Source organism: Procambarus clarkii, chromosome 31, assembly GCF_040958095.1.
Source record: "Procambarus clarkii isolate CNS0578487 chromosome 31, FALCON_Pclarkii_2.0, whole genome shotgun sequence".
NCBI classification, from domain to species: Eukaryota; Metazoa; Arthropoda; class Malacostraca; order Decapoda; family Cambaridae; genus Procambarus; species Procambarus clarkii.
In genome coordinates, this window is record NC_091180.1 from 35,425,381 (window position 1) to 35,446,960 (window position 21,580).

The 21,580-nt window shown below is 41.2% G+C and overlaps 2 protein-coding genes across 2 annotated transcripts in view; one reads left to right on the top strand and one right to left on the bottom strand.

Moving 5' to 3' along the window:
* Nucleotides 1-1,886: 1,886 nt before the first annotated feature.
* Nucleotides 1,887-16,447, top strand: LOC138370359 (uncharacterized). The gene is made up of 4 exons (XM_069334713.1): nucleotides 1,887-1,905; nucleotides 11,915-12,019; nucleotides 12,448-12,683; nucleotides 15,523-16,447. The coding sequence occupies exons 2-4, from the start codon at nucleotides 11,915-11,917 to the stop codon at nucleotides 16,022-16,024; spliced, it is 843 nt and encodes a 280-aa protein (XP_069190814.1). The 5' UTR covers nucleotides 1,887-1,905; the 3' UTR covers nucleotides 16,025-16,447.
* The window catches only part of LOC138370112 (uncharacterized), a 36,199-nt gene continuing 22,029 nt past the window's right edge, over nucleotides 7,411-21,580 (bottom strand). Inside the window, exon 2 of the mRNA XM_069334099.1 lies at nucleotides 7,411-8,617. Within this exon, the coding sequence (XP_069190200.1) occupies nucleotides 7,411-8,583 (1,173 nt within the window). The 5' untranslated portion in view covers nucleotides 8,584-8,617. The remainder of the gene's footprint in view (nucleotides 8,618-21,580) is intronic.

Sequence of the window (21,580 nt, forward strand, 5' to 3'; positions counted from 1 at the left end):
AAAATCGATTCAGAATACAACACGGCTTATTTACTCTCAGTAGACCAGCTTAATGAGTGAAGAAATAGATAAGGCAAATTAATAACCATTCAAAACTGGCAAACACTTAATAATTAGTGACAAAGTTTAAACAGAAGACTAACGGAGAGCCGTTAGTAACTGACCAAGTTGGATACTCATGATTAACAGCACAATATTCGACGGTGTAGGAAAGGATAAATGAAATACAGCTGAACGATCACAAAGTGAAATTCATGTGGATTCCACCTCATGTTGGAATAGTACTCAACGAGGTAGCGGATGACTTGGAAAAACGTGCCTCATCAAAACCACAAGTTGACATTGAAATTGAAATAAGTTTATTAAGGTAAAATACACTCAAAGGGATGAGGTAGCTTAAGTTATTCTCACCCTGTTCAGTACAACGTGCTCATACATATATAGACTCTTCACAAACAGTAAACATATTACCGAACATTCTGAGTGATAAACATATACATTTCTTCCTTTACACGTGTAGTATGTTATCAGACGTACACACAAATACTTTTATGACTAGGTATATAGACAATTTGCAATAGACATTCAGACAATTCAACAAAAGGTTATAATCTTGGTGCAAAATTCTTATATTTCTCCAGAATATCATCAATCTTTCCGTTGTGACACATCCAGGCTATTTGTTCAGGAACAGTCCTTATCTCAGTGTTGCTATATACATTAATCAACAGGCAATCAAGAACATAATGGGTGAGGGTGTGATACCTTAACATACCTCATAGTTTACATTTGGTGTCATTATCATTTAGATAATGATAATGATCATTTAGTTTAGAACCGAGAATTATATGTACAAGCAGCATAAAACATCCACCAGACAGTGTGACATTGTAATTTCCAGAATTAGGCTGGGACATCGATATCCATAGCTGGTGGCTGCAGATAATGAATCCCTCCCCCCCCAATGGTGAACATTCCAACTGTAAACTATGTGAACAAGAGCTGGGACATACTCTCCAACACTATATCTGTGATTGCCCTGTTATAAGTGACTTCAGACCTAATGGTATAAGGTACTTTGAGTTCTGTAATTACTTCGTACACTAAGGAATACTGGAAGATATACTTATGCTGTACCCAGATTTTACTAGTGAGGCTAATAGATCAGCCTTACATGTTATGTTTTCACCTGATTCTTAGTCAGAGTTTTTTTGTATTTCAAGCTGGTATTTTCTCCCCTGATTCCATGTATCACTAACCATCCTGTGAGATGGGAATATTAGATGAACTTATAGCTAGTTTTTGATCTACACTGTGTAATCTTTCATATAGAATTGGGGTAGCTGCACATTGCTGTGTATTCCTAAGCCTGTTAAATAATAAAAAATCTTCAGAAACATAAATAGGAGCAACCAATAATTTAATTTTTAAATATGTATAAATATCTTTTCAGTCACATGATCGTATTTCCTACACTGTATGCGTTTCTTTCAAGTGAACCAGCAGAGTCATCATGGCTGCGCCAATCTTCGCTCAAGTGACCAGTAGGCGCCAACTTATGGAACCAACTTTGGCAGTCTCCGTGGTGTAGTGGTAAGACACTCGCCTGGCGTTCCGCGAGCGCTATGTCATGGGTTCGTATCCTGGCCGGGGAGGATTTACTGGGCGTAATTCCTTAACTGTAGCCTCTGTTTAACGCAACAGTAAAATGTGTACTTGGATGAAAAAACGATTCTTCGCGGCAGGGGATCGTATTCCAGGGACCATAGGATTAAGGACTTGCCCGAAACGCTACGCGTACTAGTGGCTGTACAAGAATGTAACAACTCTTGTATATATCTCAAAAAAAAACAAAAAAAAAAACTTGCTGACAGCCTTAAGGCGGACCTACCCTACTCGGCCACCGTGAGTTGATCCTCACCCGACTGTAGCTCCGGGAAAACTGTGGACTAGCTAAAATCTTAACACTTCCCGTAGTGACTTGCCGATTTCTCCTGAAATTTCTTTCACTTCTTGAAAATGATTTTCAAGGAGTATTTCAAGAAGCTCCTTAAACTATTTTAATGAGTGACGATTATGGCTCAATTTAGTTTCAAGAAAGTAATTGAAATATTTCATTATTCATTGAACGCGAGACGACCTCCTGTATTCAGTGACTGAGTCGATTTCCCTTAAATTATAACAATAAGTCAACTGTTCTTCCTTGGCAACAGTGAGAGGAAAACTGTTTCAGATATATTTTTGCTTTTCAAGATATATCTGATTTTGAGTTAGAGTTACAAATACTTGTAGTTGAATATATTTATGGACTGAAATATATTGCTTTAAACATTCCCCCGCTGAAGGACTACAAAGTTTTGGTAATTACTATTATTTATTAAGTAAAATATTAAAAAGGCTTTGTCCTACTATAATATTGCATAATACCTTGTTCTAATATAATTTCATTTCGTAAAAGTCAGTTAATTAACAAGAATGAGGTCTTGAATGCAGATAGTTCTCCTTTTCAATCATAATTTTTGTTTAGTTGTTAACTTGAATGTAAACTGTGGCAGATGCACAACATCCTGCTCCTCCACGCTCGAGGGTGGCTGTCCACGACCAGGTTCTATACCTTGGGTGCCCAACCACACTCTCACACTCTTGTGGCAGATGACGGTGAGTACTGCGTATCTCCTGCATCCTGTCCTCTCGCATAGTACATCGAATTTTGACGTATAAATCCCCTAAGATCAAAAACTGATGTGATACAAATCATAGCGTCTCGCAAAATCGACGTGATGTTCAGTTTTCTATTTGCGGGTCATCGGTTTGGTTTGGTTTGGGCAAATTTAGCACATCATTTCAGTGATGTTGTGAAGCCGGAAACCATGTGCCCCCAAAACCAAAATGTACTAACAGTTTTGGAATCAACCGCCTTCTTACTTCAATTATTCCAATCGTCTACCACTCTTTTTGCAAAAGAGAATTTTCTGATATTGTCTGCCATATTTGTTTCGTTAACTTGAATCTATGACCTCTTGTACTTGCGTGCGCGCATTTTGAATTAATAGAGACTTACAGATGCTGGTGTTCTTGCACTGTTTCTTTACCTTTAGAACGTGCCCTCCAGTATTGGCGTCTATTGCCGGGAAGCGGATTTCGAACAACTGATAGAGGCGCTTAGGGAGACGCCTCTATTGGACTGGCGACAACACCTGCTGATCGGTCATGTTCCCCACTTCCAGGTTGAGCCGCTGAAGATGCTGGCCAAAGAGCTGGGGAGCTCCCTCGTCATTTGGGATCCAAATTACACATTTACTTACCGCCCTAACATGGATACTGATCTCCTCAGGTTGGTACTTACCTTACCATACAGTGAACTTTAAAGTGGCAATATCAACCGTGCAGGGATATATATACACCAAGAAGTGTCCTCCATTTCTCGGTATACACACTGAGAGTTTACTTTAGTTCTGGACTTTGTTCAGGGCTAAAGTATACCTACTGGTTGGTCAGTAATATAGTGTCAATGCTTTAATAACCCTCGTGCAGTTGATAGGCCTTAAGTCTTAAGCCCTACACCAAACTAAACATTGAATAAAGTGGAAGCTCAGCAGAAAATCAGGAAAGTGTTTACCGGTTCAGTTGAGGGAGCTGTTCTAAGACTACGCAGGCTTCATGCCGTTAGATGTTAGAGACGTCTTGGTGTGTGTGTCAGGGATGGCAAAGACAGTTAATAACCTTTGTAAGGTGGAAAAGGAAAATCACATTAATAAAATGGAATATAAATAATATGAATAATTATACAAAATAGACAACATTTAACTGCAATTTCAACAATTCAATAGAATGACGATATTGAATACATTGTAATAAATGATAAATAAATGAGCTTTTGATATATCAAAAATGATATCAGTCGAATGATCATAAAGTACGTTTGGGTCCGCAGTCGCATATCTAGGGTAGGGCATGTACTCGGGTTCTGTTAGCACTTACTACTGAGTCAAATATATACTCAGATAGTGACAAAAGTGTATTTCACATGCATTATCTGTCTTTGAAAATATTATTAAATATAGTTAAAGGTTATATTTCATACCGTTAACTGTATTGAATACCTATGTACTTATTAAAATCCGATATTTATGTTCTTAAAGATTATTAAGTTCGAGGTCAGAACTGAAGTGAAAATATATGATTAACCTAGACTGCTGGTATTTGCACTACCAGTCAAGCCCTTCGCAATGCTGGATCAAAGAGGCCCAAATTAAACACTCATCTGTCTTTGCACGGCCTTGCAGGAGGACAAAAGGTAAGACCCGGCCTCCAGGAAAATACTCCCAAAATTATACCTGGAAGGGATGATGTCCTCTTGTGGCCTGGGACACAGGTTATTTAAAATGGATGTAATTACTTTCACTTATTATAAACGTAATAAGTGAACACAGAAAACACACATAAGTGAACACAGAAAACACACATAAGTGAACACAGAAAATGGCAGTGTCTGTTGACATTTACTCTACCTTCGAAGAACTCCTTTGAAAAGAGAACATGGCCTACAAAGACTAGCAAAGGCACGCCCAAAAGAGTTAAGTTGAACCACAGTCCAAGAACATTCCCCCCCCCCCCCGGTCGCATATAATCCTGTCCAGGAACGGTTATAGCACAACACACCTATTAGTGTCCCTGGAGTTCCTATACCAAATCGTCTCCAAGGTACTGTGCTCAATATCACAACTTGGAATGTATTAAAATCCATAGAAGGTAGAGTTAATGGCCAGTATGAATGAGGAAGGACTTAACATGAATAATAAAATGATGGCACTCCCAGTAATTTGTGGAATAGGCTCTCCCACAGTAACACTATGTTGACAATTGCCTAATTTTGTGGGTTGCTAGGCCCCCCAGGAAGGCATTCTCAAATACGTGTCTAAAGGTAGATAACGATCTCACCAAGCCCACAGGAAAGAAAGATTGCTTGGTAACAATCTCCCACACTCATTAAAAAAAACTCCCACTCATAACAAATGATCTTGTTTTCTGACATTTACTTTAAGATCCTATACTCTCGTTGGATAGAAGCATGGATTTAGACCAACAAAATACTAGGCAGGAATTAACACTGGTGGAACAGTTAATATTACACACAGAACTCTGGTACACCACATCAGTACCATATACTCTTCCAGGTCACTTTACTTGCTACAAAACTGTGAGTGAGCTGAAAGTTACATTTATAACCTACTTAATAAAAATATATAACCACGGTGGCAGATATATAAAGGAATGAACTTAACTGAGAGTAAATTATGCTGGCCAACTAGACAGGTGCTGTACAAGAATGTAAGAACTCTTGTACCTGTATATATAAATAAATAAAATAAAAAATAAAAACGACCACTCACAGACCACCATCACCAAACTGAATCTGCTTCCTTCCTTCGGCTGCATACTTGAAAAAACTCATATCATAACCATCTACATTCTCTTATGTGTTCTGCCCAAATATTTAACAAAATCATCTATAAATGCATTTCCCTACTAGCTGCCCACTACTTTGTCAACCACTAAGTCCAAATGCTTAAATACACCCAGTAATTTCCATATTACTACTTGATCGTACCGCCGACTGCACTGCAAACCAGAAACACACTCAACGGCCAACCCTTGTGTTTCTTTCTTTCTATAAATTCTTGTTTCCCTGAAATAGACCACCCTGGTCGTAACAGTTCATCATCACCAGTCGGACACAATTGAAATGAGCCCCACGATGGGAATGTGTTCACATGTCATACTCTCCAAACCAGCCAGTAGTTTATATTTTACAATTTAGTCATACTAAATGCGTGCACGCTGTACTGACCAAAACCTTTTGATTTCATAATTTTTTTTTATATTTTTATAAAAAAAACACAATATACAAAACAGACAATAGAAAACAACAAATCATACATACAAACAGGACAAATATAACAAAGTACGGAAACACGGATGCAAACTAAACATACCCAACAAAAACCAAGAAAGAAAACACATGATACAAGGCACAAAATGAGAAAACCCCGAAATGGGCACCGGTGTTTACACACCCACACACACACAAAACAAAACAAAAAAACAACGTTACAAATAAATAACACAATATATAAATGTCATAAAACAGTCACATCCACAAAAAACGTAAGTACAGAAATACAGAAAGAAAACACACAAAACAAGCCCATCCCAACAACCCAAACACAGGTGCAGATTAGTACATAACAACAGGCCTCCTAAACCACCGACACAGAGGCAATAGTACAAAGCTACAGGAAACAACAAAAAATAAATACAGAAATACAGTTAAATACATAAACAGGGAAATACAAACAGAGATAACAAACACAGATATGCCGCATACATAATTAAGCAATGTCACAAGGACAAGATAATAAACACACGCACACAAGCGACATACACAACCACACCGCCCGCCACCCCAACACAATACACAGGGCGAGCGCAACGACACGAAAGAAATAACACCAAATACCCACAACCACACACAACCACAACACAAATACACACACCAAAGGCAAAGCACAAAACATACAACAAAACAGGCCATGCAGGGGCAAGAACAACACCCACATGCACAGACAAGGACACCCACCTGTGCAAGCAGGCACCGGGGAAGCATCACGCACAACACAGACAGAAACCAAACACACCAATAAACCAATCACTCATACTTCTCTGGGTACTCCCGAGCTGGAAACCGTAAGCAATAAGTTTCCCAAACAAGTTGGTCACTTTCAGGAATCGGACACCCAGGAGTCGCAGTAGGCCGAGGCATCGAATTCGGCACTCCCGAGACAAAACACTGCGCTTGTGGAACCCAGATGGTAGATGGGCAAAAGGGAACAGGATGCACCAGGTCATCACACTCAAAAGTCGCAGTTGCCATAGATCTGTCGATCATCTCGCCGGTCAGGAGGACGAAAGGGATGGGTTTCCCCCTAGGAAGCTGGTCACAGGGCCGCACACTTGGAAGCACACCTGACTGCACGGCAGGCCGCATACCGGCCCGCCCACTAAGGCGTGTACTCCGTTCGGTGATGGGACCCGCACCGAGACCCGCGGAGGGTAGCTCCGCAGGGGCCCCAGTGCCCCCCACCAACCGGAACAGGAGCAGAGGCCCCCCGCTGCACATCCTTCGACAACACCACCACAAGGTCGCGATCACCAGGGGCAACTGCCCAGCGAGGGGAGCCACCAGCAGGAGGCACAGCGTCCAACCCAGAAGGCACCACAGGAGGCAACACAGCGTCGGCCACAGCATCATCATCCATCGCATCATGCTCCTCTGCCCACGACCGGCGAGGTGATGCACCCCGAGCCGAACGATGGCGCTTAAAAAGAGGCCGCTGATCGTCGGAACTGTCACCCCCCAGCAAGCGGTGTCCCAGAAGAACCATCGGCAGGCGGCCCCAAAGCCGGGGCAGCACGATCACGCAGAACAGGAGCCTCAACAATGCGGGGCAAAAAGCCACCACCAGGAACGGAGACCGGAGTCGGAGAAGGAAGAGACACAGCAGGCGGAAGGGTAGACTCCAGCACACGTGAGGTAACCAGGGAGGGCGACGGAAGCTGCAGAAGAGGGGAGGTACTCGGCAACGAGGAAGCTGCCAGAGGCGACAAGGTAGAGAACGTGGGTGGAGACAAACATACCACCGTCCCGCCAGCCCCGGGAAGCACACAGCCTCCAGCAGAAGATGCAGGCGCCACCCCTACAGCATCCCCCAAGGCCACCGGATGCGGATGCACCTCCGCAGTTATCGAACGACGAAGGTCCGAAACAGGCGCCCCCAGGTCCTCCGAGCTCACCGGCGGGGCAGACATATCAGGTCCATACGTAGCGACATCCGGAACTGCCGCAGGATCCACACCAGGCACCTGCACAGAGCGAGGATCCGCCGGGGAGTCCACACGCACAGATAAGCAAGGAAAATCATCCTCTAGGAAAACTGAAGGGGCTTCAGCATGAGAAGCGTCGCAACCGGCCACTACGTGGCCCTCCGCACCACACCGGAAACACGTGCGGGTTTGACCCTGATAGAAGGTCCTCAGAGACAGCCCACGATACGAGACCCTGGACGGTATAGGGCTCGTGAGCCGCATGACAAGCGTGTGTGAACCCAGCCGGACCCCCTTCAGCCGGCCCGCACTCAAGGTGTTGAACTGGTGCTTCACCACCAACCCAAACCGCATAAACAAGAACATGAGGGCCGTCTCGGGGAAGGTCACTGGCACGCCGTTAACACTCACAAACGTCAAGGGCCCCCAGGGATCCGAGATCTCCACAGACACAGCCGAAGCTGGAAGAGGAAGCGTGCGGTCATTCCAACGAGCCACAAACTCCCGGTAAACATGTGACGTGGCGAACGACACCATAACACGGGTGGGCGACAACTTCTCGAGGCCCAGGAGCTCGAGGACGTCAACACGGAGGACGTGCAGGAGGGCAACCTCTACAACGGGCCAGTGCACGTTAGCAGAAAAGTCCAGCCGCACTGTGTCGATCCTCCGAATGCGGCTAGTACCAGCCGCGTCCATACCGGCAGGCGGGGCCCCGACCAGCGGGCGCACGCTAATGACAATCAAGCACTCTACCAACTCCCTACATGCAGTCAATAAAAACTTCCTTCCCACATCTGAAAGTCTACTACTCTGACATCAGGTTCTTCCAGGTGTATTTACCAGGATCCTCTACAGTTCTTCCAGGTTGCTGCACCATGAAGTTTTCCTTGGACTCCAGTGGTACTATACCACTGATTACACAGAAACATGTGAAACTTCACTTCACTGCTCCTCTTCACACAATTTGAGGTCCAATTCCTCACTATGGGGCTTGCTCTTCGACAGGGTACCACATCCACTCCTACAGCCTTGAAGTTCCACTCATTAACTTCTTCTCTGGCCTCAAAGTACTCCCATCAACTCCTTTCTCAGACAAACCTGCAACCCATTGATACGCCAATAAAAATGTTCCTCTACAAACATATAACCGAAATCAACTACACACAATAAATGTTTCACCCGACATCTCCCTGCTTCCCGAACGCCATGAGGGGACTCCCTCGTTCAGAGGAATCCATGCTCCGCCTCACCCGTGCAGCCCACCAGGCAGCTACCGCCGCTGTGAGCCCACCGCGTGGGCTCACGCGTTCCTTCGCCCTCCAGGACGTTCCTCCATCTTTACTCTCTTATTTAAACTTTCTGCTTCAATAAAATTTGCCTAACATATTGTAACGTACGATTATGTTACGTTGTTGAGTAGATTAGATAAACAGTATTTAGTGGGTTTTCATGTTTATATATTTATTTAGTAGTCTTGTATACAGCAGTGTCGTAGACGATGAGACAGAACTTGAAGCAGAGCGGAGAGCTGAGTGATGCCGGAGTCGCGGAGCTCTATGTGGGAGAGCGTTGTAGCTCGATGCTGTCCTAGTCTGCTGTCTGTTCTGTGTCAAAGCTGTAGCGTCTTGGGGTCGATCAGAACTGCATACGCTGAGTATTACATTCTTGACTGTGGAAATTGAAATAAGTTTATTGAGGTAAAATACACACAAAGGGATGAGGTAGCTCAAGCTATTCTCACCCCGTTCAGTACATAGTGTTAATACATACATAAACACTCATCACAAACAATAAACATATTACCAAACATTCTGAGAAATAAACATATACATTTCCTACTGTGGAAATTGTACCGTCGTCTATTCCCATATCGCTTGCTTATATTCGGTGACTAAACCTCAGCTCCTCCACTAGAAGAGGTGGATGGAAGAACTGTTACCTGTAATCAGGGAAGAGATTATATCTTCTGCAATTAGTGCTAATTAGTTACCCCATTAAGATGAGATAATGGAGCGAGTAAAAGGTTTACTGGCTACAGGACTTCCCCCTGCCAGAGAATGAAAGAAAAGCAATAGAACAAAAAATACGAGGCTACTGTTCCCTGGGTCGCTGTGGAACATGTAGTATGGTACCAAAAGATGCAGGAAGTGTGTGGACAAGCTCGATGTAGCAGGAGAGAAGAATGTGCATGATTGTTGCGTTCTTGGGTCGCTGGTGGAGCATTTAGATCTAGGGCGGATGGGCTCGGGCACTAGGACCGTAGGAGGTAAAGTAGGCACGTAGTTAGGACAACGAGGGAATCACTGCTACAGCTGAATTGTCCTGGAGGCGACGAAGAGTCTGAAACGCAAGCTGTAAGTCCTGTACTGTGCAAAGTGCTTGAGTCGGCAGAGTATCAGAATGCAGTGCACGTGTAGATGAATCTGACGAAAGAGCAGCTTTTGTGGGAGTCCCTGTAGAACATGCAGTGCCCTGGCAGCGACGGATAGTCGGCAGAACAAGCTGTAGATCCCACATGATGTAGTTGCTGATGAATCTGTCAGCTGAATAAGTAACACTCGCGGTGCAGCAAGCTGTAATTGATGAAAATGCAGAGATGATCGTGGTGAAAATCATAGCTGTGGCGAGGGTGTTGGCAGTGTTCTATAACATGTGGCAGCGGTCCACAGCAGCAGCAGTAGCGGTTCAGTGAGAGTCCATGTTGTAGTCCGTCGTGGCTGGGTATCGTCGAAACTCTCTGGGGTCACCAATGTAACGTACGATTATGTTACGTTGTTGAGTAGATTAAATACACAGTGTTTAGTGAGTTTCATATTTATTTAGTAGTCTTGGATACAACAGTGTAGTAGACGATGAGACAGCTTGGAGCAGAGCGGAGAGCTGAGTGAGTCTGGAGTCGGTGAGCTCTATGTGGGAGAGCGTTGTAGCTCGATGCTGTCCTAGTCTGCTGTCTGTTCTGTGTCGAAGCTGTAACGTCTTGGGGTCGATCAGAACTGCATACGCTGAGTGCTACATTCTTGATTGTGGAAATTGTGCCGTCGTCTATTCTCATATCGCTTGTTTGTATTCGGTGACTACACCTCAGCTTCCTCCACTAGAAGAGGTGGATGGAAGAACTGTTACCTATAATCAGGGAAGAGATTATATCTTCTGCAATTAGTGCTAATTAGTTACACCATTAAGATGAGATAATGGAGCGAGTAAAAGGTTTACTCGCTAGAATATCAATAAACACTTGCTACGCCGCTGGGCACACGAATAACTACAGGCAATCACCGTTAACTGGTTAAAATGTGCTTACCATGAAATTGTTTCCTGCGAGGGCGCTCACACGGCTGCCCACGAAGAGGTTTCAGGATGGCTTCACAACTCTTCTTGCCATTCAGGACTTGAACCCACCCGTTCCCAGATTGATTCCACAACTGAAACATCTGCACACTTCCTTCCTCTAGAAGGTATATCAGCCAGGAGGTTCTTCTCTAACAGGAGCTCAACGGAGCGCGACCTCCCATCACGATTTTTGGTGCTCAAGTGAGGTCAACATCCTCAAAATTGAGCCTCACACCCCCAGCAAATTCTCCACATCTCATGACCAGTTATTTATTTATATTCTTATTCACTGCCCATACTCTTAAACTATCTATCAAATTCAATCGAGTGTTTACTATATAAATATCCAGGTCTATATCTCCTTAACCTCTTAGTTAAGTCAGGCCTGGCAGAATAACTTTAAAGGGTAGACTCATTTCTCCTGCAGCCTGTGATCATAACACTGTTTATGGACTGAAATATATTGCTTTGAACATTCCCCACTGAAGGACTACAAAATTTTGGTAATTATTATTATTTATCAAGTAAAATATTAAAAAGCATTGTCTTACAATAACATTGCACAAGATCTTGTAATAATATCATTTCATTTCGTAAAGGTTAGTTTATTAGCAAGAATGAGTTCTTGAATGCAAATAATTCTCCTTTTTAATCATAATTTTTATTTAGTTGTTAACGTGAATGTAAACTGCGGCAGATGTACAACAACCTGCTCCTACATGCTCGAGGGTGGCTGTCCACGACCAGGTTCTACACCTTGCCCACCCAACCACCCTCTCACACCCTCTTGTGGCAGAAGACGGTAAGTACTGCGTACCTCCTGCATCCTGTCCTCTCGCATAGTACATCGCATTTTGACGTATAAATCCTCTAAGACCAAAAACTGATGTGATACAAATCACAGCGGCTCGCAAAATCGATGTGATGTTCAGTTTTCTATTCGCGGATCCCCGGTTTGGTTAGGTTCGGGCAATTTAGCACATCATTTTTGTGACGTTGTGAAGCATGAAGCCATACGCCGCCAAAACCAAAATGTACTAACACTTTTGGAATCAACCGCCTTCACACTTCAATTATTACAATCGTCTACCGCTTTTTTTCAAAAGAGAAATTTCTAATATTTTTTGCCACATTTGTTTCTTTAGCTTGAATGTATGATCTTTTGTACTTACGTGCGCGCATTTTGAAGTAATAGACGCTGGTGTTCTTACACTGTTTCTCTACCTCTAGAACGTGCCCTCCAGTATTGCCGTCTACTGCCGGGAAGCAGAATTCGAACAACTGATAGCGGCGCTTAGGGAGACGCCTCAATTGGACTGGCAACGACGCCTGATGATCTTCCATGTTCCCCACTACCTGGTTGAGCCGCGGAAGTTGCTGGCCAAAGAGCTGGGGAGCTCCCCTGTTATTTGGGGTCCAAATTACACATTTACTTACCTTCCTAACTTGGATGCTGAACTCCTCAGGTTGGTACTTACCTTACCATACAGGAACTTTATATTGGCAATATCTACCGTGATGGGATACATACACCAAGAAGTGTCCTCCATTTTTCGGTATACACATAGTTTACTTTAGTTCTGGGCTTTGTTCAGGGCTAAAGTATACTTGCAGGTTGGTCAGTAAGCTAGTGTCAAGGCTACATTAAGGCCTATCAGCTGTACGAAGGTTAAGTCTTAAGCCCTACACCAAACTAAACATCGCATAGAGTGGAAGCTCATGTAGAAACTCAGGAAAGTGTTTACCGGTTCAGTTGAGGGAGCTGTTCTAGGACTACGCAGGCTTCATTCAGTTAGATGTTAGAAACGTCTTGGTGTGTGTGGCAGACAACATTTAACTGCAATTTCAACAACAGCATGAAGATACTGAATACGTTGTAATAAATGAGAATGAAATTTAAAAAGCTGGCAAAAATGAAAAGAAATAATTAAACAATGTTAAGCATAACATCAGTATAAGAACACATTACAAGCATTAACAACAATTGTTAAGTCTGCCATGATATCATTCGAAGGATCATACAGTACACTTGGGTCCGCAGTGGCATCTTTAGGGTAGGGCATATACCCGGTTCGTCACTGAGGACTTAATATTAGTCACAAGTACTATCCTTGGATAGTGCCAAAATGTTCTTTACATGCATTATCTGTATAATAGTCTAATTTTGCGGGTTGTTAGACCCGGATCCAGGAAGACATTCCCAAGTACGTGTCTAAGGGTAGATACCGACTTCACCAAGCCCACAGGAAAGAAAGATTGCTTGGAAAAAAAAATCCTACACATAACAAATGATTTAGCCTACTGACATTTACTTTAAATCCAATACTCTCGTTGGATAGAAGCAGGGATTTACATCAACAAAATACAAGGCATTACAAAATACAATACATTAACGCTGGTGGAAAAGTTAATATTGCACACAGAACACTGGTACACCACATAAATACCATATCCTCTCACAGGTTACTTGCTTCAAAACTGTGAGTGAGCTGTAAGTTGCATTTATAATCTAAATAAAAATATATAAACTCGATGGCAGATACATAAAGGAACCGACGTAACTGAGAGTAAATTATGCCGACAAACTGGACAAAACTTCACTCACAGATCCCCAAATTGAATTTGCCTGCCTCCTCCGGCTGCATACTGCAAAAAGCTCATACCATAACCATCTACATTCTCGTATGAGTTCTGCCCAAATATTTAACAAAATTATCTATAAATTCAATACCCTACTAGCTGCCCTCTACTTAGTCAACCACTAAGTCCAAAGTCTTAATTACACTCAGTAGTTTTCATATCACTACTTGATCGTACCGCCGGCAGCACTGCAAACCAGTAAACACTCAACGACCAACCGTTGTGTTTCTTTCTATAAAATCTTGTTTCTCTGGGAGGTTATGACCACCTTGGTCGTAGCAATCTACCAACACCAGCCAGACACAATTAAAATTAAACCCAACGGTAGGAATGTGCCCAAAGTGGAAATGTGTCCATATGTCATACCAATCGTTTCTACCAAATATCTTATTTACACTAACAGACTTTACTAAGTACATATTAACTGATATAACCTACTGGCTGCTTACAACTTAATTACTGATTTCCATAAAAACTCTCCAAGCCAGCCAGTAGCTTTGGTTTAACAATTTAGTAATGTTCAGGCAGTGTTGCACGATGTACTGACCAAAACCTTTTGATTTCATATTTTGTTCCTTACATTTTCTTCTCACTCGAGCTCAAACTTTATCAAAACCTTTATGAAGACAAACTCTGGTCATTACAATAAACATTAATATGTTTTTATTAAAAGTGCCATTTCCATATTTCACTACATTTTCATGTAGTCTCATAATTTGTCAGTTAAAAGATTAACCAACTTGACTTGATATTTTTTAGCTGATTTTATAGTGAAATTATCTGAGAGATGGGTTTCAGATGTTTGGACAGGAGCGTAATTTAATTGCTTGTCATAGCCGTTATTTTCCCTAGATTCACTGTTACTTGTGTGTGTGCAGAAAGTTTGATGCTATTATATTCATTATAACATGGATAATTACAATACCCAGGTACTGTAACTGGTGGGATAAACTCTTGAGATAATTTATATATACATAAGTGTAGGAACCAAAATCCTAAAATTGGAAATGTTTTAATAGTTGTCATATTTTGACTGTAGTAAATAAAAACTTTATTTGAGAGAAAAAAAGTCTCCAAGATATGTGTTGTCATAGTAAGAAGCGTATATTTTAGTACAATGTATAGTGAATAAAACAAAACAGGAAAAGCTTAAGCAGGAATTTATAGAATTTACTTAAACGGCTTTTCTCAGCAATTTGCCACTGAACCTAGACGGCAAAGTACTATTCTACATTTAATCGTACATAAATATATATAATTAATTAAAAAAATTGAAATAGAGTAAATTGAGGAACAATTAATATGAAACTGCATGCCGAAATTATAAGAAACTACATAAGAATACATAATGAATTCACAATGTGATATACCAGAAAATCTTTGGAGCAAGATATTGGGATCAATCCACCGTCCTACTCATAAAATTTTCTCTTTTGTCAAAATCTCAGATTTTTGTAGGAAATTACACTGATTTACATCAGTAATGGACGGCGTAAGCTAGATAAGCGACCCGGCTTCTGTGCCTATGGCAGATGGACACTCAGCGGATTTACTTATAGTGTGAGAGTATAACTCAGGCAACAAATGTGCTTGCTGCCTTGGCTGTTTACTTAGAAAATAACATTGCTCTGTACCCAACATATCATTCTTCCTTCTTGCTCTCAGGAACAAGCCAGGTTTCCGTGTTTGTAAACTTGCCAAAACTGGGCTCCAACACCTGCTGGAGAGGAGCCTCTTTAACAAGACCCAACCGCTGGAGTCCACGTGGAGCCTATCGCAGCATCTGCCATCTGTTGGAGTGTTCCTCGACTCGAGCGTGACTAAGGACTCTCCGCTCGACCCCCAGCACCTGCACTACTCCGGAAATGAGGAAATACCAGTCTCCTGGATGTCCCCGACCATGTATGGAAGCATCGGCATGTTGGGGACGGACGACAGCTACAGGAATCTGGGGCTCGGTAGACTGGTAATCAAGGTCATGGGGAGGCTATATGCTAGCCAGGGCTTCATTCCTAACGCCCACGTCAGCCACGACAACCCATCTTCTATAGCAACGTTTAGCAAGATACCAGGCTGGGAAAACACTCACACTGCCGTCTGGATGGCCTTCGAGCAGACAAATGGAATCAGTGAAATATCACAGGACAAAGATCCCCAATTACTATAGCAAAATATATTTTATAAGTTCTAAAGGATAACTCATAAAATTAATAATGATAAATAAAAAATTAATAATAATAACAATAATTATTGTCATTATATTAATAATTAATAAAAACAAGTCCAATGTAACAAATATTCCTCACTAGCATTGTAGCGAAAAGATTCAGCAAAAACCAAGACTCTGCGACAAAATTTAATTCTGCAACAAATTATGTGGAAATTCTGTTTCTCACTTGTTTCTCACAAACTGCTTGCCGTTCTTCCCTGGGTTTACTCTGATCCCATCTCCACGACCAATAAAAACCTCAGAGTTTTGGAGCGTTAGGTAATTACCACAGTCCTCTATGGGCTCACCATAGCCCGTGCTACTTGGAACTTTTTGTTCCAGGTTGCGAATCTTAACAACAACAACAAGTTAGGTAATGAGTTCCCTCATATTACATATATGCCTGTGTATGCATATAATTTAATATGTTTAAGTAATATTAAAGACTGTGTAACTAGCTTCACAATATTGTCATTTACGTAGCTAAATGAACTATTGGGTTTGATTCTTGGGCCCCTTATGTACCTCTGTAAACCTTTCTACCATCGCCCACGTGATGCGTATGGGGTGCTTAATAAATATATGAACGAATAATCTCTCTCAGCTGGACATACAGGTGACTATCCTCTTATGATGCCGTTACGTTCACTATTCCTCGAGTACGTCCCCCTGTACTTTGGCAGAGCAGGCCAAAGTACACACACACACACACACACACACACACACACACACACACACACACACACACACACACACACACACACACACACACACACACACACACACACACACACACACACACACACACACACACACACACACACACACACACACACATATATATATATATATATATATATATATATATATATATATATATATATATATATATATATATATATATATATATATATATATATATATTTCCTGAAATATAAAATAATCCATAATAATCTCTTTTAAATATAAATTAACAAATACTAATACAAAACTTATAACGTGGAAACGAAAAAAAACACTCTAAAGAGCAAACTGATATGGTCATGAATGTATAAATTGTGTATATATATCACTAGGGTTAAGTCTCCAATCTTGGTACATTGGCACTGAAAAAATCTAGAGCGATTGGGCAAGTCCATAGAAAAAGAAAACGAAACTATAAACATATCCAGAATTCTTTGAATATGCTCTAAAATTATATTGAAGAATGTCGGATAACTAATGGAAGCCTATTACAATACATATTATAATGTTAATCTCTCCATGGGCCTCCAGTCTGGTGCCTTCTTTTGATAATTACTTACTTTCCATGGGCTTTGAGAAAAATAAAATCAAAGTATATTTTGTGTTACATTTAAGGTGCTAAACCTGATATATTTTCTATTTTTGTTTTCAGGCTTATGTACTGAAAACAAATAACATTTTTGAGCTATAGGGTCACATAAGGCTAGACACCTGGAAAGTTGCATAATGGACAACTGTGTCCAGAAAAAAACTACCATAATTAACAGTTTCTGGTCTCGAGATACCAAAACCAAGTACTGTATCTCCAAATCAATTAAAAATGTCAACGACGCATGCCAACTACAGCATACTACTAATGTCTACAAATAAATACTGTACCAGACTTCAGTGCTTAGTGGTTCTCACGGTCATGTAATATCAGATATTACAGCTTGGTGGTTCCTGGGAAATAAGCCACTGAGCATTCTATGTTCAGTGACTCATGTTCCCATGATGATTTCCCACTGACGTTCAGAATATATATATCTTGCCGTCCGGAGACTGGACATATGAGACAACTCCTAACACCTCAGTTATGTAATAACCACCAGTAAGTGTATATCCATGAGTATAGCTTCCATTTTCGTGTAATATGCATCCTTATTCATAAATACAGTAATCACACTGCCTTAATACGTGGTAACTGCACAGTCAACTGTCATCACCGGAGTATATCTTTCCATAAGTTTTGCAATAAACTGAATATAACATTTTTAGTGTTTTGAGAACGTCAATAAAGTGTTTAAAAAGACCAAAACTTTTTCCCAAGTATTTTTTAAACTGTAATCCTCTTTATTCTATTTATTATATATATTATTATCCATTAAATTAGTAGGGTTAGCTGAATAACTAAAAGGTTCTAGTATTGGGCATTCATCCCAAAGCCTAATTATTGTTATGGAAGATCAATTATACCCATACACTGCTGTAGTTGACTTCTGTATGCATTATGGAACTGTACTGTAGTTTCAGGGAAAGCTAGTGGTGTGTAACAGACAATGTTATGAAAGATTGATAAAAAAGATGATGACACTCGTATCCCTGTTCACTACATGGATACTGGTTGAATGAGGCTGCGGTACTTCTATACAGGATAATTTAACAGCATAATGTAACTTTTGTCTTCACGCTAGCTCTTTGATACTGTATTCCTCTTCATATAGTCTAGGGTAGCTGCATAAAGGCAGATGTACCTAATGTATTAATAATAATAATAATAATAATAATAATAAAGGCCAAAACCCATAAAAACTTAAAAATAAGAGAAATGGAATGTTCTCATATAATTAACATCATGCTCACTGTCTACACACACATTCAACTTGGTATATAATGAATAATGAAGAGTTAAAATCCTTTTCTAATGTGCCAGAGTAACCTATTAAGCGGATGCCTAATTTTCTTGACCAGTCTACTGGCCATCATGGGGATATGAAATCCATAGTTTGTGAGTAGGTCTTTCATTCTTTATAACTTGAGATGGTCCATGGTTTCATAGGTTACCCTATGTGTGAAATAACATTATGTCTGCTCTACATTGAAGCTAGATAAATGTGAAACTGTTACCTCTTGTGAGAGTCGCATTAAACACTTTAAAGTTAAGTACTGTAGCTGGACTTGGGATCTTAAAACATGTTCATGATTTGTTTGTCTTGTTTGCGGAATTTTTAGTTCTATGACCTGCAGCCTTAACTAGTATGGGAGATGATTATGATTCTCCCAGATCCTCATCCTCTGGGATAATGATGATCATCACTTCTGGGATGATTTTCGTCACTGATAGTGAAAGAACAACTGAATTTAGAAGAATTAATATTCGACTAATTATAAATTATTAATTTATTTAATTCTTATTAATTAAGAACTATTAATTTTTTTTATTATGAACCCCCATACCTATCCCTTGTAAGGCACCACGGGCTCACCATAGCCCGTGTTACTTGAAACTTTTTGTTTCAGGTAGCGAATCTTTAACAACAACAACTATCCCGTGGGCGGTGGTGGAAAGGGTTACAGAGGCTAATGATCAGGCAAAGTGAAATTCACACCAGTTACTCCATCTATCATCATTATATTATGCAGGAAGAACCACACGTCTATGGGTCATCCAATAAGGTTAGCAGACTTCTAGATGTTACCACTGCTAGGCTTAGGCTCGCCAACAAGTACCTCTGGGAATTTGCAACATCTACTGATGTAGATTTGACTAAATGTAAACTCTGTCAGCAGAACTATTCACATACTTTGCGTCATTTTATAATGGCATGTGAAAAAATCGCGGAATTCGGAGATAACACGATCAATGGAGTCCAAGAAATGTGTAAGTACTTCATTCATAAGGATAAACACTAATCTCATTTAGTGTTTGTTCACTCACTTTGCGCGCATACTATTCCTGTGGATGGTAGTGGAAAAGTTTTTATATTAATATATTAGGTACATCTACATTTGGGCAGCTACCCGAGACTATATGAAGGGGAGTACAGTGTGTCAAAAAGTTAGCTACATTGTGTAACGGGGGTGGGGGGGAATGGCTTCTCTAGTTCATTATTCCTCCCCCCAGTTAACTAACGAGGCCGGGGAAACAGCTCTCTTTAGTCCGTTATCCCGGTCACAGTTAGCTAACTATTCTAGAGTTCCCCAACCAGAGCTCCTACTGCAACTTCTCCAGTTCAACACCTTGTAACCTAGGTATTTGACTATCTTGGTGCTACAACTACAAGGCATTGTAACTTGATCAGCTACTCCTAACTCTAGAGAGAAACTCTTGCACAATTCACCGCCACAAACGTATAAGAAAAACGAAAGGAAAGAGATGAATATTGAAGTAATTAGTGAGGGTTTGAGGTTAGAGAGGTGGGAGGAGCGAGGAGGGTCGTCAGATGAAAGGGAGAGTTTGGAGAGGGGTGGAGGGAGAGTAGATAGGTAGAAGTAGAAAAATAGATAGTAGAAGGGCTGCCTCCATCCATTCTGGTCAGTACATACAAGACAAGGAATGGAACTTGTCTGTACCAAAAGATGTTATTAGCATGTACCAACTCTAAACATGTACTCATTAAAATCATGTAACCAGTAACCGCAGAGGCTCTCTCATCTTAACTCAAAAAGCTCTAGGGAACAAAGTTAAAGACAATTTAAACAATAAATTCATCACTTATATTTCACATGATAAGTATCATAATTTAAGCAATTCAACTTAATGTGAGTCATTACCCAAGAATTCGAGAACCCTGCAACTGTCTACCCCTGATCCTCACACAACACTTGTAAACACGACTAAGTCACCTTCACATTCACTCACCGAGGACCGAGTCTAAGTTGAATAGAGAGGGCGGGGGAGGGTCTGCAGTTGTCAAGCAGCGTCACCCCCCGTCCGGCCGACAGCCTATCTCGGCGGCTGTCCTCTGCTCTGCTCTGCTAGCTGTTCTCCTATTGCTTATCTCTCTCGAATCTACATCTCCCTCAGTATATATTGGGAAACCTAGTACCTAACTTCGCCCACAAGTAGATAGCCATAGGCTTTCTACCAAGCCACACCTAAAACTGGCGGCTTGTTTGAAAGCTATCAGGCTACAATTATCAGATTAGCATATCCCAGAAGTCCCCAAACTGCCCTACAACACCAATTAAACTATAATAGTTTGCTTTGGATGGCGGGGGGGGGGGTCGGGGTGTTGGTAGGAGAGAAGAGTCATCACGGCCTTGAATCAGCGCCTCTCCAGCCACTTGCCAAATCAATGATTTCAGACAAATCGAGACAGAATACAACACGGTTTACTTACTCTCAGCAGACCAGCTTAACGAGTGAAGAAATAGATAAGATAAATTAATAACCATTCAAAACTTACAAACACTTAATAGTTAGTGACCAAGTTTAAACAGAAGACTAACGGAGAGCCGTTAGTAACTCACCAAGTTGGATACTCATGATTAACAGCACAATAATCGACGGTGTAAGAAAGGATAAATGAGAGACAGCTGAAAGGTCACAAAATGAAATTCATGTTGATGCCTGGTACGTACTCCTAGCTGGATACATATATAAATTTAAATAAACTTATTTTGTTCCATGTCATCATTACCTGTATATGTATATATATTATATTTTTATAAATTATGGTGTGGTGTGGCTGGGGACAGAGGAGCGGGTTGCTCTAGTCATGTCCAGTTCCTGTGAATTTTGTGATTATAATTTTGATCCTGTTCAGTTGTGTAGTTGCCAGCAGTTTC

Excerpts from the sequence above, each read along its gene's own strand:
- LOC138370359 (XM_069334713.1), top strand. The coding sequence starts at position 11,915 with ATGTACAACAACCTGCTCCTACATGCTCGAGGGTGGCTGTCCACGACC. Across the intron at positions 12,020-12,447 it reads CCCTCTTGTGGCAGAAGACG|AACGTGCCCTCCAGTATTGC; the intron begins GTAAGTACTGCG and ends CTCTACCTCTAG. Across the intron at positions 12,684-15,522 it reads TTGGATGCTGAACTCCTCAG|GAACAAGCCAGGTTTCCGTG; the intron begins GTTGGTACTTAC and ends TCTTGCTCTCAG.